This window comes from Apis cerana, linkage group LG15 (assembly GCF_029169275.1).
Source record: "Apis cerana isolate GH-2021 linkage group LG15, AcerK_1.0, whole genome shotgun sequence".
NCBI classification, from domain to species: Eukaryota; Metazoa; Arthropoda; class Insecta; order Hymenoptera; family Apidae; genus Apis; species Apis cerana.
In genome coordinates this window covers 7,949,637-7,975,166 of record NC_083866.1, presented here as the reverse complement: position 1 = coordinate 7,975,166, position 25,530 = coordinate 7,949,637, and the positions used below count along the sequence as shown (strand labels likewise).

General features: G+C 26.1%; 4 protein-coding genes across 9 annotated transcripts; 2 read left to right on the top strand and 2 right to left on the bottom strand.

The window, feature by feature from the left end:
• Positions 1-1,537: 1,537 nt before the first annotated feature.
• LOC108000862 (SRR1-like protein) lies at positions 1,538-3,090 on the top strand. The gene is made up of 3 exons (XM_017061521.2): positions 1,538-1,683; positions 1,754-2,449; positions 2,646-3,090. Exons 1-3 carry the CDS (start codon positions 1,538-1,540, stop codon positions 2,659-2,661), a joined length of 858 nt encoding a protein of 285 aa, XP_016917010.1. The 3' UTR covers positions 2,662-3,090.
• Positions 2,642-6,578, bottom strand: LOC108000837 (short/branched chain specific acyl-CoA dehydrogenase, mitochondrial). The gene is made up of 9 exons (XM_017061474.3): positions 6,283-6,578; positions 5,467-5,581; positions 5,253-5,353; positions 4,924-5,130; positions 4,249-4,419; positions 3,859-3,984; positions 3,577-3,759; positions 3,363-3,498; positions 2,642-3,269 (listed from the first exon to the last, which is right to left on the bottom strand). Exons 1-9 carry the CDS (start codon positions 6,310-6,312, stop codon positions 3,094-3,096), a joined length of 1,245 nt encoding a protein of 414 aa, XP_016916963.1. The 5' UTR covers positions 6,313-6,578; the 3' UTR covers positions 2,642-3,093.
• A 555-nt stretch (positions 6,579-7,133) lies between these two features.
• On the top strand, positions 7,134-22,249 carry LOC107998638 (protein hu-li tai shao). Of its 6 annotated transcripts, none has more exons than XR_009832908.1 (16): positions 7,134-7,993; positions 11,337-11,703; positions 11,904-12,090; positions 12,154-12,536; positions 12,619-13,068; positions 13,202-13,338; positions 13,426-13,543; positions 15,048-15,161; positions 15,289-15,381; positions 15,533-15,728; positions 15,830-15,967; positions 16,065-16,136; positions 19,875-19,942; positions 21,052-21,180; positions 21,461-21,500; positions 21,823-21,937. XR_009832908.1 is itself a non-coding variant. In XM_062086011.1 (14 exons), the coding sequence occupies exons 2-14, from the start codon at positions 11,593-11,595 to the stop codon at positions 21,853-21,855; spliced, it is 2,100 nt and encodes a 699-aa protein (XP_061941995.1). In that variant the 5' UTR covers positions 7,134-7,993; positions 11,337-11,592; the 3' UTR covers positions 21,856-22,249. The 6 variants fall into 6 exon arrangements, 3 of the variants coding, with proteins under 3 accessions (XP_061941995.1, XP_061941994.1, XP_061941993.1); XR_009832907.1 differs by having other exon boundaries at positions 21,037-21,180; XR_009832909.1 differs by having other exon boundaries at positions 20,903-21,180.
• Positions 19,127-24,434, bottom strand: LOC108001109 (tubulin alpha-1 chain-like). The gene is made up of 3 exons (XM_017061972.3): positions 24,292-24,434; positions 23,778-23,997; positions 19,127-23,700 (listed from the first exon to the last, which is right to left on the bottom strand). Exons 1-3 carry the CDS (start codon positions 24,292-24,294, stop codon positions 22,574-22,576), a joined length of 1,350 nt encoding a protein of 449 aa, XP_016917461.1. The 5' UTR covers positions 24,295-24,434; the 3' UTR covers positions 19,127-22,573.
• Between the last annotated feature and the right edge of the window lie 1,096 nt (positions 24,435-25,530).

The window sequence follows — 25,530 nt, the reverse complement described above, 5'->3', positions numbered from 1 at the left end:
AATATAATCAATTTTTAAGTAAAAAAAAATATCATTAATATTGTAAATAAATAAAAAAATCTAAATTATATATATTACTTCGATACATTTCCTGTTTCTAATATTTATAACAAATATGGCAACGAATAGATAGTGAATTATAAATATTTAAAGAAAAAGGAAAACACTGTTGATGTTAATGTTTAATATTTTCATGTTTTTTAATTATTAGAAAAAGATAGTAAATCACTATTTTGCAATATTTATATATATATATATATATATATTTATATATATATATATATATTATCGCAAGAAACGCGCATTCAATTTGACATGATCAATGCGATAATTTTTCTTTTACCTTTACGTATCACGTTTCTTCTTCTGTAACGTAGTATATTAAAAACGCTGTTGATAAAAATCGATCGGCACGAATTCATTACGATGGATTCCTTACATATCCGTGTCGATTTATACCGATCGATCATAACTGTTACTCCACACTTGTTAATCGTTTGCTCGACCGTTCTTAGATCGGCTCATCGTTCAGTTAATTTGTTGTCAACGAATAAAGCATACGTCATACGTTCAGAAACGAAGTATAGGATGTGGTAATAAGTCTCTATCCTATATTTTGTTTGTGGTAATCACATCTTATGGATTGTATCATTCGTATTCACATTCGAACATTGTTGCACAAAGCATTTAGTTTTTATTTTTCCATTTTTATTTTTATTTCTCTCTTCTTTCTTATTCAAAATATATAATTTCATATAATTATATGAAATTATATAAATATAATTTTTTATTTTAATCATCAAAATATTTAAAAATGTTGATTATAAAAAATATAATATTTATTTATATCCTTGTTTAACATTTTCATAATTATACGTTGTTAAATATAACAAGATATTTTTATTATATATAAATAAGTATTTTTATTTTTTGACTTAAATATTTATAGTCATATCATATATGTATATATATTGAATAAGAAAAAAGATTGAATAATCTTGATAAAAAATAAATAATAAACTTTAAAAAACAAAACAAAACGAACAATAGCAATGTAAAATTTTAACAAAATTTAACAAAAAATATATATATCTATTATATATATCTTAAATATGTATTAGTTATTGAAAATTAATAAAATTTGCTATTTTTTTTAGTTCAACGATATAGTGACGCCATCTATAGAAGACAAGTAAGATATAGGGCCATCTATTAGAGAAAATCCTGAAACTTAATTTTTTTCCAATTTATTATTTTTAATTATTTTAGTATAACATTTTATTCTAAATTTATTCACTTACCTTATATTACTAATCTTAGTTATATTTTGAAATATTTTTTATAATAATTCTTATAATTATAAAAACGTGATTAAACCATAGGCTATATAAATTATAATGAAGGGTATGTGAATCTTTTACTTAAATAGGTAAGTAATAAAATGATGGCATACAAAACTGAATTATTTACTTTTTAACTATGCATACACTATGTATATAAGACTTTTTAACTATGTATATAAGAATACATATATAAAATGCGAGACAGTGAAGAATTTAAACTCGTAACTAATCGAAAGAAACGTGCACCTAAAATTCGAACTATATGCCATTCAAGTACATTTTTATCTACTAACAATGACAATGATGACGATCATAATATTAATTACGAAACAGTTTTTGGGTAAGGATTTTTTATATACATGTTTTTTTTAAATGTACATAAAATTTTTACAACAATTTTATAATTTCAGAAAATTGCTAAAGGCTGAAATTGAACTGAAAAATTCATCATTTGCTGATAATGTTTTTCATTATTTGAAAGATTCATTAAACGCTTTAGATAGCAATGGTATTTCTGATATAGTGTGCTATGGTTTGGGTCATTTTTTTAGTCGCAGATCTTCTAAATATCAATTAGCACTACTTTTGTTTTTGAAAAAACATTTTAATCCTCAAGTTTATGTATATGATCCGATTTTTTCTTCTAAAGAAATTGAGTTTCTAAAAAAACTTGATTTTAATATTATAAAAATTAATGAAGAAGGAAAACGCATTATATGTGATAATATTACTTTAGTATATATGCCACATTGTTCAATACATTTAATTAATAATTTTCTTTATGCTAATTGGTGTAAAAAGTTAAATAAATGCATTCTTTTAACAAATAGCTTTTCAATTGTGGCAGATAATTTCAGAAAAACAAATAAATCTAGTCCTATTGATTATATCTTACGTATACAACCATATGTAACAGAAATTGTTTTACAAAATAATTTCATATATGAAGAAGTATTTAATGATTTAAATATTCATATATTTCTTGAACAGAATATTAGTAAAATTCCTCAAAGTTTTTGGAACAAACAAGAAAAACCTTGCTATCAAGATATTGAAATTGATTATTTAACTGCTAAACAAACTGAAGAAATAGATGCTAAGAATTTGTAATTATATTTTTTTATGTACTATTAAATAAATCTTTATAAATCATTAAGTTGCATATATTATTCTTATAAGTTATTGAATTGTATATTATAACAAAAATAACTGTATCAAATTTCTAAAGTATTAAATAAGATAATGCAAATTTAAGATAGAATTGAGTATCAATTGATAAACAACATATTTTATCTGTTATAGATTAGAAGAAAGATGAAACCAAACACAAAATTGCTTCGTTCGCTCATACAAGAAATTCGACGAGCGTCATCTGAACAAAAAGCAAAAAATAATATTATGATACAGTATATTTTAGAACAAGCAAAATCTCATCAAGAAACTTCTGAAGTCTTGTGTAAAGCACGAGAAGAATTAAAAAATTTAGCAGAAACGTATCTTTGTTACCTAAATTCTCAGCGTATGTGCAAAGAAATTAAAATCCGATATGCTGGTAAAGGTGAACGAAGTATTAAAGAAACTGCAGATCTCGTTGGATTTAAATTACCTCATGATCCGAAATAAATTCGGATTTAAACAATAATTAGATTAATATAGATTTATTAATAAACAAAATAGTAAAAAATGAAACAATTATAAAAAGAAAGTACTGTTAAAAAAATATAAAATAAATCTTAATTAATTATAATATTTATGAATATTCTTTACGAATACATTTGGCTATTGTTGATAATTGCATATTACTCGTTCCTTCATAAATCGTACCAATTTTCGAATCTCTGAAATATTTTTCTTGGGGAAAATCAGTTGTAAATCCTACTCCACCCATAAAGTCAATACATTTTGCAGTAACGCGCAAAGCCGTTTCTATATTGGAAAAAATAAATTTTATATTTAATATTTTATATTTATTTTTATTGGTATATGATTTCATTAAAAAAAAAAGAAAATATTAATTACCCGATGCAACCAATTTGGCCATAGCAGCCTCTTTCATTACATCTTTTTTTATATCGACTAATCTGGCTGCATTGTAAACCAATAATCTGGCAGATTCAAGTTCAGTGACTACTTGAGCGATTTGATGTTGCATAGACTAGAAACAAATAAAATAATAAAAAATGTTTGATTTTGTTAGTTATTATAAGAGAAATAATTAAATTTTCTCTTATACTTGAAATGAAAATATATCTTTCCCAAATTGCTTTCTTTCTAATGTATATGGTATTGTAGCATCCAAGCAACCTTGTGCTATACCAATCATTTGAGCTCCGATACCAATTCGTCCTTCATTTAAAAATCCAGCGGCATATTTATATCCATGACCAAAATGTCCTAAAATATTATCTTCGGGCACCTTTATTCAATAAAAAATCGTATATGATAAGAATTAATATTTACAAGTAATAAGTATTTACAATTTTTTTATATATATTCAAAAAATTATTTTATTTACTCTGACATTGTCGAAGTGAATCATACATGTACCCGATGCTTTAATTCCCAATTTATCTTCTGGTTTGGCTATTGTCAATCCAGGTGTATCTCGTTCTACAAAAAATGTTGTAATACCACGATATCCCTATGCACAAAAATTTATTATCAATTTTTAAAAGTTTAAATACCGTAATGCATAAAGAAATATAATGAAATTATGAAATTAATTAAAAATTAAATTTCTTATGTTTGAACAATTAATTGAACGATTCAATAGAAATCGAATAAAATAATTTGCATTGAATGATTAAATAAAATGAATTGTTTGAATTATATTTTATATCGTAAAATCAAACAATTTTAGTCCAGTCAATTATTTTTTATTATTTATTGAATATATAAGACTTACAGCGGAAGGATTTGCATTTGCGAAAACTAAAAATAATTCTGCAATATCAGAGTTTGAAATCCACATTTTTGTTCCACTTATCACATAATCGGATCCATCTTTTTTTGCTATAGTTTTTAAAGAAAAAGCATCTGATCCTGAACCAGGTTCCGTAAGACAAAAGCTTCCCGCCTCGAAAAATAAAAAATTAATAAAAAAAGTATATATATTTTTGCTATAAAATAAAATATACAGAATGTAAATATACGTGAAATAATCAGAGGAATTATACATATAAATTATAAGAGCATGAAAGCGTTGTTTTGCACATTTTTATCTTTCGTTTGATAAGTTTTATAAATATTTTCAAATTAAACTATTTCTAAAATTAAAAATTTTTCGATATTAGTTATTATCGATTAATCGATTAATTCTAAATCTATAATAAAAATTTTGATTCCATTTAAAGTAATTAAAGTAATTGTTAAAATAAATAAATTCCATTTAAAGTAATTGACTTCATGATTTATAATTTATAGAAAAACTATTAATAGTGGATATTTTTATTTTAATGTAATATTTTTTTACAAATAATTTTTGTAAAAATATTTTTTTAATAGGATTAATCTTTTACGAGATATTTCGATTTTACGAAATAAATTTTATATTATCTATAAATTGTTTTATAATACTTACGTAATCTTGAGCTAATCTTGGTAGATATCTTTTTTTTTGTTCTTCCGTAGCAACTTTCTTAATTAACGAATTTACTAAAGTATTATGAATGTCGATTAGAGCTGCCACAGATCCATCAACTTTAGCAACTTCTTCAACACTTAAAATTGTTGTCATGAAATTACATCCAGAACCACCGTATTTTTCTGGTATTTCAATACCCATTAACTATCAATGAATTTATTAAAGGCATTATGCGTCATTCAAAAGTAGGTGAAGGAAATAAATATCTTAAGATTATATAAATCAAATCTATATTAATTTACTATAATGAAAAATGGTAGACTTACACCATTTTCAAAAAGTTTTCGTATTAATCCTTCATCTATTTTGCTTTCTTTTTCCATTTTACGTACAAGCGGAGCAATTTCCTCTTTTGCTAATTTGTTAACTAAAAAATTTTATATAAATTATATTTCATATACATAATTAATTAAAAATAAAATATTATATTTGCTTGAAAAAACAATTTATTGATGAATATTTGATAATAAGAAAAATTACCGCTTTCTTTCATCAAAATTTCTTCATCTGTAAATTGAGATAAAGGCCCAGGATTATGATTCAATCGTATTATGCATTTACTTAAATATTTTTTGTTATATATTTTTCGAGATATCTGAAAATTTTTATTATTTATTTTATTTTTATTTTCGAGTATGATATATTTTTATGTATGAAACAATTATATGAAATTACATTTTTCAAAAAAAAAAAATTTTTTTTCACAAATCGATATTTAAATAATATTTTAAAAGTCTTTGACTTTTCAATCGTTAAGTTAAGTTTTCAATGATTTGATTGATTTATGTAATACAAATACAGATAATATTCATAACAATTATATAATAATATATAATGATATATATAATAATATATAATGAATTTAAAAAAGAATAAATAAAATCAATAAAACAAAAATTGTAGATATTTAAATATTTTATATTCTTATATATTTTAATATATAATATTTCTTAATATTTCTTTTATAACAAAATGAAAAGAAGAAAATTAAATATTTAAAAATTAAAATTAATATAATATAAAACGTAATGAAAAACAGAATATTAACGATTAAAAAATTGTGTTATAATGAAGAAAAAAAAATATACAATAATAGTCAAATAATTTTTATAAGTTTTTTTTGAAAATTATTTCATTGAAATTAAAATCTTTATATGCCACGTCATCAAACTAATAAAATAATTTCTTCCTTTTGTTTTATATTGAAATTATTAAATCATTTATTTGAATTTGTTTATATTATTAACCAATGACGAAAGTTGTATGGAACCGTCAGAAACGTTTATGTATACATACCTGCTTTATTTGAAGAGTAAATAAATTCATATTTAATTTAGTATTTACTTCTTAAATCACAAATTACAAATCAATTTTAATAATTTTTAAGAATTGTAAATTAACACTAAGAGAAAATCTATTGATGTTAGCGAAAATCTAATAATTTGAATAAATGAGAAGAGATAAAAATCAGTGTTGTCTGGTCAAAGATGAGATCGAAGACTGTAGCACTGACGCGATTAGAAATCATTATATCTGTTTGGCTCAAAGTAAACTTCCAGTTAATTCTACTCATGGAAAGCGCCAAACAGGTTTTTATCTGAAAAAAAAAATAAAAAAGATACTTATTTATGAAAAAAATAGTAATTATATTTATTCAAAGTTAATATTATTATAAATATATATTATTATTATTATATTATTATTAATATATTTGAAGAATATTATTGTGTAAAATGACCGAAGAATGTTATTATGTTGTAATCTCAATTTTCTAATATTGTAAGTTGCGATTTCTAAAACCAATATCATATTTTATTTACCATAAAAACAAGTTCTTTTATTTTGATTAATTTAGTTATTTTGTGTTATTAATCAAATATTTCATAAATATTATTAAAAAAAATATTAAAAATCTAATATTAAAATAATTTTTTATTCAAATATGCATATATTCTAAAAATGATTGAACCGCTTTATTTGACATTTTTCAAATTAAAGTTTGCGAATCAAACGAGATAAAGTTCAATTGATAAATTGAGTGGAAATTAATCAAATAGATATGAAGGATAGAAATAAATGGATAAACATATAAGAGTATTATATTGTGGTATAGAATACTAAAGAAAATATTTAAAAGAATAATTTAAAATCAATATTTTACATTTATATTTTAAATTGATCGATAAATATACATTAATCTATTCTTATTGTACACATAATATATAATATTAAATATCACAATAGTATGAAATATTTTCGATTATTCATGTAATATATCGATTTATGATGACTTTCGATACGTTCGTATTATATCTTTAATATTATTGGTTGTATAAAATTCAAATATTCTGATTGGACGTTAATTTAAAAGATAACCAATCAGATTTTCGAGAAGCGATCTTTCGTTGGTTTGTTCTTAAAGTTTCGTAGATCAGCTACGCGTTGCGCACTAGTATTGTGCGCAAGATCCGCGTGTCCATTGTACAATTAGTTCGAGGAAAAAACAGGAATGCAGAGAGTAGAGTAGAGACGAAGACGTATTAACCTCGATAATGAAGTTGTAATAAATTATTTACGATTATTCATTTCTATATATCGTTAAATAGAGATCAAGTATGAAGATTCTCATAAGCATAAATATTATTAAATAAATGGTAAAATTATAGGTTAAAAATTAATATAATTGAAAAATTGAAAACTTGAAACGAGAAGGAAAGATATAAAAAACGAAGTGCAAACGAAAGTGGAAAAGAGAAGATAGAAGTAGAAGTGGAAGTGGAAGTGGTGGTGGTAGGAATAGTGGTGGTGGCAGTACGAGCGAACCAGAAGGTGGAGGAGGTTTGGGGAAGGTTTGCCAGCCGCCGGAAGAGCATCGACGGTGACGGGGGCGGGGAAGCTGTCCACCGAACGGAACGACCGCTCGGTGATACGAACAGCGAGTCAAACGGTTCCCCAAACGAATACGGATATATCGATCATCTACAATAGTTGCCTAATTTTGTGTTAGGTAAGTCATTTTAAATAATTAAATTAGAATATATTATTGTGAATATGATTTTAGAACTCACAATATTATTAAAATACGAAAGAAGATAGTTCTAAATAATTGACAAGAATGACGTAGCGTAAGGGGTGTGTCGTGTCGATTAGGCGGCAATCTTGGATGTTTTTTTATACATTTGTATATACACAATCTCTTAGTCTTGTGAATCATATTTTTCATTGGTTATGGAATATTTCATAAAAATACATTGATAATTATTATTACGATTTCTGCTGTCATAATTGCGCCATTGAAAACCATTACTCTCCATTGCTGTATCGCCATTTGCATTGTTAAACCATTGACCTTCTTTTCTTGCTATGTTCGTGTCAAACATTAAGTTTAAATTAAAAGTTTAAATTTAAAAACGATAATAATGATATTTTCATATTTCCATTCTTTATTTAATATGTTTCGTAACATTTTATATATATGTATGTATACCGGCGGGAAAGTATTAGAATCAAAATTTTAATTTTTATTTTAGATTTTCGTTTGAAAATTTATATCATTTTAATATTCTCTATCCAAAAGTAATAATAATAAATAAGTATGTCTGTATCAAAAAATTATTCGAGTCAAATTTTTTCATTATTTTCTATATACATTTAATTAATTCATTATATATCCAATACTACAAGGATGCCAGGAAAATTCGATAGAAGATAATCATAATAAAAATTAACTCTTTTATACTATAAAATTTACTCAATGCGCGATCGTGCGCGTGCGCATTTATATCAGATTGCTCGCATTTGTTTGTAGAGTAATAAATTGACATACATGTAATGGTCATTTGGGCGTATCACACGAATAATCATACGCTGAGTTCGTCTCTGAGACGTCCTTATGATCGAATTCGGAGACAAAATATTAGTATAACATCTACGAGTATAATCATATGTAAATATTTTAAACAAAATTCTAAATCGATTGCATTTTTTTCATAGAAAGTATAATTTGAAATATAATGATAATAAATTATAGTGTGCAATTATGAACATTTTTTCCTTATAATAACTCTCAACCGCCCGCGCGCAATCTATCGTCGCTTGGAAATAAACTTACTGCTCTCGAGTTTCGATTCTATAGAAATGTTCACCTGTATGTTCAACAGTGTTGCTTTATCTTTTGAGCTTAATTTTTTAACTGATCCAAATTTAATTTATTTCATTGTAATTATTAGTTATTATTTTTATTATTAGGAAAATATTATTATTAATAATAAAATACAGATTTTTTTTTACATAAGATATAGCAGAAGCACTTTATTGTTTATTATTTAAATAATTAAAAAAAAATTGCTTCTCTCTTTCTTTTTTTTTGTGTTTAGATTATGATAATCGTATTTGGATAAACGTAATATAGTGTACTGCCTAACGAGCAACGATAGTGAATTTTACGTTTTAAGTTATGACATCATCGCATCGAGAAACAGCGGACGCGTCGCATTAAATATCTCACACGTAATATGTGCATTCAGCTGATTATCTCAATAGTTCAATACGTTATCGGTATTTTTTTATATATCTAAATTTTTTAATAAAATAATAGTAACAGTACTTGATTATACTATATTGATTTCGGCAATTTAAATGTAAAATTTTGATAAGTAATAAATATTGAAATTCATGTAGAAATTAAATAATTTCTTAAGAAATTTAAAAAAATAAAATATTTAAAAAATTATAAATGATAGCAAGATAATGATGATTAAGCACAAATAACCGGAATTTAATTAATTCATTATTAAATAACTTTCATGAACATTAATTAAAGAATTATTTAATCATAATAATTATGTGCATATATAAATAAAAAAAATTAATTCAAAAATTTTTATTTCTTGAATAAATATTAGTATAAGAAGATATAAAAAATGTGAATAACAAATTTTAACAAATTTATAACAAATTTTAATAAAAATACCTATAATCATAGTTATCATCATTTATTATAATTTATTTTTTATAATGATAAATTTTATTATCAAATTCGATATTAAAAAATATCGAATAATCTAAAAAATTTGTATTTTATTATATTTAAGTAAATAAAATCAGAATTATATAAATTTTTTTATTTATTCCTTTTAGAATGAAAATTTAGTAAAAATCGAACATATGAGATTAATTATTTTGAAATTAAGACAATATATTTTTTAATAGTGATAGATATTGAATTGTCTTTCAGTGTTTAACTCGGTGAATTTATAAACAATGATTGTAAATTATGAATATAGTTTGTTAGAATATTTACCAGAATTTTAAAAAAATTTATAAAAATTATTTAATATTAATTAGTAAAAAAAATATCAAAAAGGAACAGACTTATGATAGAAATACTGTGAGAAATTATTTTAAAATCATGGTTATAAAAAATAATTGAAAGAATTTGAATACTCTCTATGATTTGCTCTTTTAGAATAATATTTGCGGAAGTTATGAATTTGGGTTAAACGTATGCTTCCGAATTATTAAGAGTCATTGAACAAGATTATAAGAGATACTATGTTACTTGATATATTACAAACAAATAAAATATATTTACTTTCGTTTTTTTATTATAATATTTTAATATTTAAAAAAAATTCTATTTTATTATTTATCGTTTATTTTTCTCTAATTTGAAAAATCGTTGAATGAAAATTGAATTGAGGTTAATATCCTGAAAGTATTCTAACATAATATTTTCATTACAATGATGCTATGAATCCAAAATTCATTAAATTTATATAATTACTTTCAGGAAATTTTATATTTATATTTTTATGTATGCATATAATTACAAAATTTACATTTAAAATATAGGTTATATTTAAAAATATAAAAAGAAAAATATAATGCGGAAATTAAAAGTGGTTTTAAGATGAGAATGAGGGAACAGACGTAGAATACAGCAATAGAAACACGTGATATAAATAAACTTACTAAGAATTTGAAAAAAGAAAGCTACGATTTCAGTCGTACTAGGGATTCTTGTCATTTCTATCTACCATCTACGCGTTCGACGCACCTTACTCTACTTCACTGTTACTCGTAACTTTATTGATCGTTTGCTATCTTCTGTCGGTTTTCTTGCGTTCATTGCTTTTCATATTTAAAATGAAAAAAAAGATATAATCAAATTTATTCTTTAAATAAATAATAATTCAATATGTACTATGCACAACAAAAACATAAAAAAATCAAAATATAAAAAATTAATATTGTTTAAATAAAAAAATGATTAAATTAAGCTTTTCATTTTATTTTTTAATTTTTAAATATATATCTCTATATAATAATATTAAAATATTTTGTTTTAGCCGGTATCCAACGGCGGGGGTGGAAGGAGGAGGAGGTGGAGGTGGAGGAGGAGGAGGCGGTGGTGGTGGTGGCGGTGGTGGTGACGGTGGTGACGACGAAGACGATAGTGACAGTGCTAGTGATAGTAGTGGTGAATGTGATAGTGGTGGTGATAGTGATAACGAATAGAAATACGATAAAAAATACAAAAGAAAAATATAATTTGGAAAAAAATAAAAAGGAATTGGTAAAAAGACAGTAAATAAAAAAATAAGGATGGCAGATACAAGTCAACAACAACCATTATCCGAACCACATACGAATGGAGTAATGGATGGTTTGACAGAAGAAGAAAAGAGCAAAATGCGGCCTGCAGATATCGATGCGGTAAGATTTTTAAAAAATGGATTTTTTTTATATTATTTATTATATACTTATTATGTTTCTAATTAATATTAAATGGACTTTCTAACATATATTATGATTTCTAAAACTATAAAACAAATGCTTTTAATATTTGTGTACATAGCTTTAATAAAATATATTTAAAAAATATGTTAAAATTAAATATTTGTATTATTTCATAGGATATGAGAGAGATGGAAAGGAGGAAGAGAGTCGAAATGATGATGAATTCGCGACTTTTTCGAGAAGAATTAGAACGCATAATTGAAACACAAATGAAAGATGGTGCTGGACCATCAGGTCTATTACAGCAAATCTCGGACATGATGGGTGCACAAGGTGCTCGATTCAACGGAAATATTTTTAAAAGTATGTTTGTAAAATATTATTCAAATATTTGCTTGAATGCTTAATTAATTAATTTTTTTACAGATTCAAATTGTGTATTACCTATTAATGATATACGTGGTGTTGAAAGTATGGGTTATGCAAAAGGAGAGAAATTATTGCGCTGCAAATTGGCAGCAGTATTTAGATTGCTTGATCTCTATGGTTGGACTCAAGGTGTTGGAGGACAAATTACAGCTCGTTTAAATCAAGATCAAGAACACTTTTTAGTTAATCCATATGGTTTATTATATCATGAAGTTACTGCTTCAAGTTTGATTAAAGTTGATATGCAAGGAACAATCGTGGAACAAGGAACAACCAATTTTGGCGTTCATGTGGCAGGATTTCAATTGCATTCAACAATCCATGCTGCGAGACCCGATATAAAATGCATTGTTCATATTACCACTCCGTCCGTTACTGCTGTAAATATAAAAATAACATAATTTTAGATATCTCTTAATTTTACTTTAAAAAAAAATAATTTTATTTCATTTATTTTTTTAGATCTCGTCATTGAAGTGCGGATTATTGCCAATAGGACAAGAAAGTATAGTAATAGGAGAGGTAAGCACGCATCAATATATAGGTGGATTTTTTGAACCAGAGGAAAAAGAGAAGATAGCAAGAAATCTTGGTCCAATGAACAAAATCATGTTGTTAACGAATCGCGGTGCTCTCTGTTGTGGAGAAACTGTCGAAGAAGCTTTCTTCAATGTTTATAATATGGTCCTAGCTTGTGAGACTCAATTGAAATTAATGCCTGCCGGTTTGGATAATTTAAATCTTATTTCTGAAGAATCTAAAAAAGCTATATTTGAAGCTTCGAGAAAACCACCGACACCACAACAAACAGTTCCAATCTCTGAAACTACAGCTCTTACTGAGAAACTCGAAAAGCGTTGGCGAATCGGTGGAACTGAATTCGAAGCTCTTATGCGGATGCTTGATAACGCTGTAAGTATATAGATTTTTTTTTTTATTTTCATTCTTTTGTTTAGAAATAATTGATTTTTGATTTTCATTTATTAATTATTTCGTATATTTATCAAATATAATTTAATATAATATGAATAATATAATTTGGTAGGGTTTCCGAACTGGTTATATATACAGAAATCCGTTAGTGAAAGGAGAACCTCCGCGGCCTCGAAATGATGTAGAAGTACCGCCAGCGGTGTCGTCTTTAGGATATTTACTTGAAGAGGAAGAATTATATAAACAAGGGTAAATATGTTTCTTAAATAAAATTTGTTATATATATTAAACAATTAACAAAAAAATTCTTCCATTTATATTTTCTATTTTTTATAGGCTTTGGAAAGGTGGTCGTAAAGGTACAGATAGATCACGTTGGTTAAATTCGCCCAATGTATATCAAAAGGTCGAGATACTTGAAACAGGAACTCCTGATCCGAAGAAAATAACAAAGGTAGAAGTCATCACTTTTGAGAATAAAGATGAGTAGATGTAACGGCGTGCTTCTATAATGAAAGATCAATAAAATATAAATACAAAAGTATAAAGTAATGTATGGAAAAAAAAATGAAATTTGCGCAAGCATTACAACGATCTTGCATAATATTATAGAAATAATACTCTTTAACATTAAGATTTGTGAATATTTTACATATATACATGTTGTTACATTTATAATCTTCAAAAAGTTATTTATCAAAATTTAATTATCACCGTTAATCGTCATAGAAAAAGATCATATAAAATATTAGTTTTCAATAATATTGCTTTTGCTTGATGTGATGAGAAAGCAAATGAATAACATTGTATGAAATTGTCCATTTCTTTTAATATAATTTATTACATTTTGTATAAAAACATACTAAAACTATAGTTCAAGATTAGTCTGAAACATTGATTTTCTCTGTTTAATTATATTGCATTATTTGCTCATTATTTATAATCTCTATAGTGATATTGTCAATACTTTCTATACATTCCACTTTATCAAAATATAATAGAAAATACATGAATTACACTTAAAAGGAAAGAGAGAGAAATAGAGAGAGGAAAAAGAAAATATAAAGCTTAGTCTATTCCTGAACAAAAAGTATACATTTAATAAATTTTTAATGATTTTATTATTAGAATAAAAAATGTAGTTCTAAATAAATATTATTACGATATTGTGCATTTTTTTGGATCAATTAAAATTATAATAAAAGCTTATTGCACCTCTCTCTTGTAGCTTGTGGTATATGAATAAATATATGTCTACTGTTTATCGTGTGTTGTAGGTAATTTCTCAAAAAAAAAAAAATAATAATAATAAAGAACCCTTTTTTCATTTATAATGGTTTGACATCATGTATAGGAACAAGAAAAAGAGAATATTTTTTGATGATCAGTTCGATGAGCAATAGAAGCTGTATTCTCGAGCATTTTTTCGAGTTTATGGCATTTTAATATTGCTACACGAGAGTCGAACTTCAGTTAACCATATATATTATGAATACGAATATCGTTTGACCGATTCACATTCAAAACTGTGTATGAATGTGTGCCTGTTGTGTCGTCTAAGGGATGGATATTCAACTCTTCGTCCCACTGCATTTACAAAACCAGATCGATCGACCCTATAGAGTGAGAGAGTAAAGAAACGAGTGGGAAAGAGAGCGAAAGCGAGAATGATTGAGAGAGATACGAAACGCATAAAAAAATTCATTATTAATAATAGAAATAAATATGACATGAATATTTTATTTAATGTCACGAGAATAAAGATTAATAATTTTAAATAAATATCGCAGTATCAATGACGTGTTACTTACATGCAAAATTAAAATAATACGACGACATCACCAGCAAAGCAGGCACACATAACATATGCAGACAATACGAAAATATATATATAATAATGCTGTGTTGGATGTCGAATTATTGATGAGGGTCGACTAACGTTCTGGTTTTGTGTGCAGTGGGTGTCAGACGGATCTCCGACCCATAGCAGTACACCGGTGAAGATCGACAGTGCCCTTCAATTTGTACCGAAAAATACCAATCCAAAGGAATTTAAACAAATACAACAACAGGTAAGTGAAATGAAATTTCAATAGTGCAATTTATATGAATTTTTTTAAACAATTTAATGAAACAATTTTAACTACTTTGTATTCACAAATTGATTCAATCCTTGGAGCTATGTTTTCTTTTGTTTAGATAAAAGATTATCGTAGAGCAGACAAGATATCAGCTGGACCACAATCTCATATACTAGAAGGTGTTACGTGGGAAGAAGCTAAAAAGATGCAGGTAATATAAAATAATGTTTTAAATAATAATTTTAAAATTGAAATACTAATGATTTCTTAATTTACTGTCTCATTAAATTATATGTTCAATATATTTATTTTATATTTTAAAACATATGTATATATTGATAAAAAATATTCACTTATGGAAGGATGCCACTATTAGCGGAACAGGAGAACAAGTAGTATTGGTAGGAGCAGCCAGTAAAGGTATTATACAAAGAGGGTTTCAACACAACGCAATGGTTTATAAAACGCCGTATGCCAAAAATCCTTTTGATGCTATTACTGATCAAGAACTCGATCAGTACAAACGAGAAGTGGAACGTAAACAAAAAGGAGATATCTGTATGTAGGATAACATAAATTTATTGTCAATTGGAAATTTATATTATTCATAAACCTATATGAAGATTATAAATATAATCTTATTGATATGTGTTTTATAGATGATGAATCGCAATCAGAATCAGAAGCATTATCATCATTTAATGTCAGCCGCGCAACACATGAATCGAGCACTGCCAAAAGTCCTATTCAGTCACCTGTATCAGTAACATCGGAAACAGAAGAGGAAAGCAGAGATGGTGAGTAATCATCACAAGACGTTTTCATATATTTTATATCTTGATATTGAAATTAAAAAATTATTTAATTAATGTATTGTGTTTTAATTACTTATAGAACCCCGAGTATTACGAATAGAAACGAAACAAGTGCCTGCACCAAGTCAACCTGAAGTTGTACTGAGTGATGGTAAGTTATTTCTGATAATTTCTAATTTCAAAATTTAATTCTAAAATTACTCATGTTTATAGAGATAAAGATTTCTTAAAAATAAGTGAAAGAAATGTAATTTGCATGTTCGATTGACATAAGAAAAGCCTTGTATTGTGTTAACTTTTTGTTTACTAATATTTAAAATTGTAAATATTTTTTCTCTGCTTTTTGATTTTATAATATCAAATTCATATGAAATACATTTTGAATTTTTTATAATTAATAATAATTACAAGGCTTGATCCAAGAGGATATTGCAATTAATTATTGTATTTCTATGCTATTTTAGTTTTTATCATTTTAATTTATGATCACTAACGCTTGCACCTTGCATGCCTGTATATTCACAAATATACGCATGTTCATATAAATATTTTTGCATACTCATTGTTTGCTACAGTACATCAATGTTATTTCCTTTTTATTAACTTCCTTTTCTTTCATTTTTATCCCGCAATGCACGTTTTTATCTTACATCACATTATCTTACATCACAATTTTTATAAATCTATGTACATATTATACTTTTTTTTATCAGTTATAAATTCCAATTATTTAAAGAAACGATGTGATCATTTCGGATAATAAAAACTGAAGAAATTCTTAAGAAGTCTATTGCAATATATATATGAGTTGATTTATATTATATCGAATATTATATATATATCATTCTCTCATGAATGCAACGAATTTTTTAAATACGTAGGTGTGAGCATCCGTGATCATAATAACTATCTTCTGTCTTCACGAGAAAGAAGGTAAATAAAAGGAACAAACATTAAAATAGAGTTGTAGTGTTTTTGGGCAATATGCTTACAGATCCTGATTCATCCAGCAGATACTACAGTCATAACGAGTATAAGAACAAGATTGAAAATGAAGTCTGCGTTGTTCGTAAGCGTGATTATTCAGTTGCTGAACTATATCGATGTGAACCACGTTTAGAAATTGTTCGAAGTGATATAATCGCGAAGCGGTTAGTAACTACATTAATCGAATACTATCCTCGTCCTCCGATTATTTCAATTGATGAGGAAGTAAATTATTCGATAGGAACAAAGTATAATGATCTTGAACAAGTTTCAAATCTAGTTTACTTAGAAGATAAAAAAATGCGAAAAGAATTGTATAATAAAAAAAAACCAAAGGTTTGCAGATCATTGGAATGGAAAAATAGTGAAAATTTATTGGATTTCTGTGATAAAAATTCTGATGCTTTGGGAAAAAACCGAGATGCAAGAACAAATTTAAAGTCGATTGATACAAGCTCTGTAGAGAGGATTGCTGAAATGGTAAATTGCATTCGTTCAAATGTTTCATCATCAAAAACAAAATTGAATTCATTATCTCGTTCTGGACTTAAAATATCAACAAAATATAGTCTAGATCCTACTGATATGAGTTTAATATATAGTTTAACTCCTTTTATAAATTCAGATGATTATGAACATAGCAATAACAAGATGTTAGATGAATGGTTGAGATTGTCACCATTTATACTCAAACATGATAATGATTTAAAACAAAATTGTTTTTCGCGATCAAGCAAAGAAAAAAATTTCAAAAACGAACAATGGAATAATGAAGATTGCTTAGATGATAAATCTGATAATTATATTTGGTCCGATTTTGATGGCGAAAGATATGAATCTTCTAATAGAATATGTCCCGAAATTGTGAATAACGATCTATGCTTTGATAATGAACATCTTGAAAATCGTTCGAACGAATCATTGGATACGTTGGGCCTGCCTGAAGTCAGAGAATTAATCGAAACTACTGATGAATTCTTTCAAAATGGCATCAGCGATAGTGCGAATGAGATTATAGCTGAACTGAATGTAAATGATACGTACGTGACTATTTATTATTTATTAAATGAGATTTTTGAAAAAGTTTATGAAATACTCTCAGATGTAAACGAACAATGTAGATCATTGTCGTCTTCAGTTTCTGAACATTTGTCAACTTCAACATCATGTTTAAGTGTGAAAAATAATGATTATGAGCTGAAAGAAAATAAAAAGTATCAGAATAGTCAAAATGCTTCTATTGTTGTTGTACACGAGATTATTCACCATGTGATAGATATGTACGATGAATTTAAAAATGTGAAAGCTAGTAAAAACGTAGTAGATCTAAAAGAAATAGAAAATTGCTATACTGTGAATCACGAAAACGGCCAGCAAATGAATAATTTGATAACAATATCAAACAATGATGAATTGGAAAAAGCATCTTATCGAAATGAAGAACAAACTGCACCTATTGCTATTGCTTCTACGAATTTGATTGGAATAAATGAAAAAAATAATGAATCTCTTGAAACAGCAGAAGAAGTTGATGAAATGATGGAAGCAGATGCAATTTTCGAATTCCATACAATAGTGAAAAAGAAACAAACTAATATTAACGACAAAGCGTTTGAATTAAATTTCCGCGTAGAGAAAAACCATAACATTGAAAATATTATTGAAAATAAAATATCACATAAGCATGATATAGAGGATAATAAAGTCGAGAATTTGTTTATTTTACCATCAAATACAACTATAAGTTCTGGGAACATCATTAATATTGAACAAGATAGAAATTCGAATAATTCGCTCGAAAATGATAAAAGAAAAAGATTACATATCACGGATGTTTCTGATCCTATAGATACATGCATCGATTGTATTCATTGTATGAAATTTTATACAGTGAATTACGATCAAGAATGCCCTTCGTTAATATCTATAAATGAAGAAGAATCGAACGAAGAGATTACAAATTTGAACTATGATCGATTTAATGATATAAATGACAACACAGATATTCAAGAAGAAAATCAGCATAATGATTTTACGAATGATATATAAAAATAGCAAAGAATTATCTGATCGCGTTTTAAAAAGTATCAGAAATATTTTTCTAAAAAGACGCGATCAAATATCTTTTTTTTTACAGTTACAGAAATATTCTTCTTCAAAGATATAATATTTATTTTAGTGAAGTTTGCTGAAGTATATTACATTTATTCCTTCTTTTACATTTATTCCTTCTTGTGATGAAACAATAACAAAATAACCATCATTTCTTTCTTGCATGTTATTACAAACTATAGGAAATTTTTTTTTCGTTTATTATTAAAATTTTTTTTTATTTATTTTAATTTTAATTTACATGAATTTCCAATGAGAAATATATATTGAATAAGATATGTTTAAGTAGAAAAAAGAGACAATTGAAACGATAAAATAGTACATTAATTTATATTTTCTTCTTTTCTATTATCTTCATAAAGTTTTCGTTTAATTTATTTCCTATTGTTTACAGTTGTATTGTACGCATTACTCACGCTCTTAAATAGCTGTTTTTGCATATTTCCTTTTGTGAGTCCTTTCTTTATTTTTTTTACTTTTTATTTGTATTGAATACATGTTTCGTAAATAAATCAATTTCAAAAAAATAACAAAATACGAGAATCCCAAACAAACTATTTTAATATCCTTTGTAATATATATTTTAATGTTTGTCTCAATTGATTTTGTAATGTGACCTTTTACTTGAAACATTCGAAGAATGAACAAGAATCACATACTGCTTTTCATTTTTGAGGTAAGCGTATATTTGACTATTGATATTGATTTCTTGTTTATTTTTTTTTCTTTTTTTTATATCTATAGATAAATTTTTTAAAGATATTATAATGTTTTGCATTTTATGTTACAGGAGAAAATACCGTAAACGGCGATCACTCTGATGCTCATCACAGTACATTTTCTCAAAGTAGTAAAGAGGTTTGTTTTTTCATATTATTCTTATTAAATACTATATTGTCCTCGAGTTTTATTAGAAATATACAACAAATACAGTATACATATCTTATTTAATTTTATTTTTCTTATATAACTGATTAAGAAAACTTATAATAAAGCTCGAGGATTTAAATCTATATGTTATAACAAAATTCATATATATGTGTATATATATATATATACATATATATATACAGAATGAGTTATATTATTATATATGCTACAACTTTTATGCGATTAATAACATTAAAAAACAACAAGAAAAAATTAAATTAAATTCTACGATAATTTTGGAACTTCAATTTTCTCTTCAATGTAAAATTATATGATATAAAATAGTATAAATAATTGTATTTATTTTCTTTTTAACAATCGCGTATTTTTTTCCTTTCTTCAAGATAATATTTTTAAATTTAATTTTTTTTATAATAATAACAATTATTTTTCACTTATATTTTATTCATGTTCAATTATTGATTCATTCTGTATATATATAAAACAATATTTCATAAAAATGTTCAAGTTACACATCCTTATTCTTTACTAAATATTTCTAACGAATTTAATTCGGATCTCTTTTTTTTTTATATGTAAGAAATGTTAGTTGGGAATTTTTCGTCTCAGAACAATCTTAAATTTCGTTTATAAATCATCATTTCACAATCTCATCCTCGGCTGTCAAATGAATCGTAAGAATCATGCACAAATGCTGCTTTTTTCATTAACTGTGATACATCATGCTATGAATTAAGGTAGTGCGCCTATAGTGTTCGCTTGCATGAATCTAAGGATGACCGATTATTATGGACATAATAAAGATCATGCAAAACGCTAAAGGGCGAAGGAAAAAAAAATGAGACACGCGTGCGCGTTTGTTTATACGTATATGTATGTATGTATATGCATATAAATCCATTGACAGAATGACATGTTATATTCAAGTAAAAGATCTTAGGAGAAAAGAACATGCGCGCGCGCGTGCGCGCTTATAGGGAGAAAGAAGGAGGAAGAGAATTGGCTACTTGCATGTGCATGCAGAAAGGTTTATGGTTACGGTTGGGACCTTCCGTGTTAAGGGTTCCGTGTCGCAGGATGTGAGCGTTAGCGAGGAGTCTCCGAAAAAGGAAAAAAAGAAGAAGAAAGGCCTTAGAACACCCTCTTTCCTAAAGAAGAAGAAAGAAAAGAAGAAGCCAGTCGAGGCGTAGGTAGTCCTAACTTTGGTACGTATATATGTTAAACACAATAATGGGATTGATATTTCTCTAATATCCAATTTTTATATAATTCTCGATTACATATCAATTTTTTTTATTTTTTTTTTTTCTTTTCCTCCAATTATTGATCATAATTATTTATCGATATGCATTGATTACATAAGCAAAATTGATAAGTAATAATTCACACGAGAAAAATTTAGAAATTTAAAAACTGTAAGTGTTAAGATTTCTTGATATTTATCTGAGTATATAATAACTACGCGATATATATCGATAATTTCAGTATTTATCGGAAATACTAAGAAGAAATACAAAGATAAAAGGTAGGAAATTTTTATCTCAAAAGAATTTTTTTTTTCTTTTTTTTTTTTTTTTTTTTTTTTTTTTTTTTTTTTTTTATTAGAGTAGAAGAGCTGTTGGCGCTATTGTAATTCGCATAGTTGCAATAATAGATATCATATCTTATAGTCGCAATGATTGCTATAATAATATTTATACAATCACATATTATTGTTTAGAATACTTATGTAGTTTTTTTTTTGTTTGTTCGTTTCCGAAAGTCATATGTCTCTTGTGTTTTATTGCATCATGAGTAGAAATAGTTGTACTTTATGAAAGATTTTTGTTTCCGCTTTCTATTTCCAGACACTGCCAGGAGCAAAAGCTTATCGCAAATAAAAGAACAATTATTGAATGAAGAATTAATCCGCGAGACAGAGAAGAGTCGAAGATCGCAAAGCGAGTCAAAAATGCATATACCGGAAACGAATGAAAATAGATAATAGGAAATAGAATATAGAAATTTGAAAATTGAAATAATCATGCAACAATCACAGCATCTTTCCAGGACTCAAGACTGCCATCGCATTACGTCTACAATAAGAAACTATATTGTACTGTTAATGTTTTTACGTTTTTAATTTGTTAAAGCGTCGCGCTGAACTATTTAATCCGCTATTTAATTTTGCCTCCCCAGCCCCGTTTGTGTAATGCAATAAAACAAGACAAAAGAAATACGTCTCTAATTGACGAGAAAAGATGTGAAAAGAATTCCTTGTCTTATTATACAATATTTTGATTGTATGGATATTTGATTTTTCTATTCCTGTTATATCCATATCCTTTCTCATATCTCTTCCTAATTCAAATTCTGTTTATTACATAATCTTTTTTAATATTATTCTTATAACATATCATCATTATGTAGTATACTATATCCATTTTGATATGTTTTAATATTAAGTTCAATTATAAGTATTGTAATAAAAGTATTTATCACTTGAGATAAAATAGAGGAGAAGAAAAGACTCTAAACAAAACTCTAAATTGGATATTAGAGAAAAATGATAGAAAATTAATTAAATTAAATAATATATGGAAAATGAGTAGATTCAATTTAGTATTCGTCAATAGCATCTGTCTCTACATCGGTCGAATCTAAGCCAACCTCTTCATAGTCCTTTTCAAGAGCTGCAAGATCTTCACGAGCTTCAGAAAATTCACCCTCTTCCATACCTTCGCCAACATACCAATGAACAAAAGCTCTTTTAGCATACATAAGATCGAATTTATGATCAAGTCGAGCCCAAGCTTCAGCAATAGCTGTTGTATTAGACAACATGCAAACAGCTCGTTGTACTTTAGCTAAATCTCCACCCGGCACAACCGTTGGTGGTTGATAATTTATACCAACTTTGAATCCAGTTGGGCACCAATCAACAAATTGTATTGTTCGTTTTGTTTTAATAGTGGCGATCGCTGCATTCACATCCTTTGGAACGACATCTCCTCTATACAGCATACAGCAAGCCATATATTTTCCATGTCTTGGATCACACTTAACCATTTGATTTGCTGGTTCGAAACATGCATTAGTGATTTCTGCGACTGAAAGTTGCTCGTGATATGCTTTTTCAGCGGATATTACAGGAGCGTAAGTAACCAAAGGAAAATGAATTCTTGGGTAAGGAACTAAGTTTGTCTGAAACTCGGTTAAATCTACATTTAAAGCACCATCAAATCGCAATGACGCTGTTATTGAAGAAACAATCTGTCCGATCAGTCTATTAAGATTAGTATAAGTTGGTCTTTCAATATCCAAATTGCGTCGGCAAATATCGTAGATTGCTTCATTATCGACCATAAAAGCGCAATCTGAATGCTCGAGAGTCGTATGAGTAGTAAGAATGGAATTGTATGGTTCAACAACTGCTGTAGAGACTCGTGGAGCCGGGTATATCGCAAATTCTAATTTAGATTTTTTTCCATATTCAACAGAAAGACGCTCCATTAATAAAGAAGCGAAACCCGATCCAGTACCACCACCGAATGAATGAAAAATAAGAAATCCCTGTAATCCGGTACATTGATCTGCTAGTTTACGTACTCGATCAATGACTAAATCGACAATTTCTTTGCCAATTGTATAATGACCACGAGCATAATTATTTGCTGCATCTTCTTTACCAGTGATCAATTGTTCTGGATGGAAAAGATGCTTATATATTCCAGTTCGAACTTCGTCTACAAAAACAAAAAAATCTCAATATTTTTATCATTTCAATCTCTAATAATTAAATGATTTTCTTTTTTTTTCTTACCAACTACTGTAGGTTCCAAATCGACAAATACTGCTCTGGGTACATGTTTGCCAGAACTAGTTTCGTTGAAAAAAGTACTAAAACTATCATCAGCGCCAAATGTCTTATCAGATGGCATTTGTCCATCCGGTTGTATTCCATGTTCCAAACAATAGAGTTCCCAACAAGCATTTCCAATTTGGACTCCAGCTTGCCCGACATGAACAGATATGCATTCGCGCTAAAATAACATTTAAAATTCTATTTTTGAAAGAAATAATTTTTTCTTTTTTTTTTCCTCGTTTAATTTTTATTATTTATCTGAATTCTAAATTAAACCACTGTTTCTTTTATCAGAAAACAAAATTTATTTTTTTTATCTTGTCAATATTCCAATAATTATTATTTTCTAATATTAAATAAAATCTTAAATCTATTACTTAGTTAAATTGATTTTATCTTTATATTTTTTAATTATTTCTTTATATTTCATATTCAATAATCATTCACTTAGAAAAATAGACATTTTTCTTACCATTTTAATTATTTATAAATTTTATTAAAAATAATAAAGTTTATTAATGCTAATGCTATTAACTTATAAAATAATTAAGCACAAAATTTTTCACGACACGATTACACAGAAGATGAGACGTTTCTTTGAACGATTAAAAATGACGCAATGCAGAAACGGTCGTCGGCCTCTTATATCCTCCTCTTCGAATTGTCTCGAAATGTTCACAAGAAATTACAAATAATTATTTGAAAAAATTATTTTCCTCTTTTAGATTTTTTCGTTATTGGCTTTCTTTTTTTAATATAATATTAAACTTTGAACTCTTTTATTTGATAAAAATATTCATTTTTTAAATTTTAAATTATTATTAAGATAGAAAATGATACAAAATGTTTTTAAACAAATTCACTTTCAGTTACGTCGTATTTAAGATTAAATCTAATAAACGAATATAAATAGCATAATGCTAGCTACAACTAGCAAACTTAGCCAAATCGCATATAGTCAGTTGAACAAAAAGTTCATGATGCAAATTCCTATGAGCTATTTTTATTCGTACATATATATATATATATATTTATTTATATATATACTTATATGTATATTCCTTTTGTTCTTCACAATTCGATCTTCCTATAATAAATATAAAAATATACATATATTAAATTATAATATTCTAATATTTTTACAAACCTATAAAAAATATTTCTATATTTTTAAATTTATTTTTTTCTATTAATAAAAACAAAGAAATATTAATTTGTATTTTAATATATGTATATTTTATAATAATGATTATAAATTAAAACTTAACATTAAACAAATCTATATATTATTTTTATTTTATATATAATTTTTGAAGATATTTTTACATACGAATTGTAATGTGTTTGATACATATAATTAAATTAATTTCTTCTAATCTAAAGATTTATAGATAGCCGAAATTTCCAAAATAATAAATTTTTCCAATTACAAAGTGTTAATAATTATTAATAATTGATTTTTCTTGTTAATATTTTAAGTACAAATAATGATATTTCTTAGCTATTGATTTAATCAAATAATATTAATTCCATTAAATAAATAATTTTTTGATAGAAATTCTTCGTGATTTAGATAATTATTAAGTTAAGATTATTAAGCGTAATTAATAAAAATAAATATTGAAATTTTGAAACAATTATAAATACGAGCATTACATTGATTACTTTAGAGATACATACGTACCCATTGAAAAAGACATGTAGTTGCCTG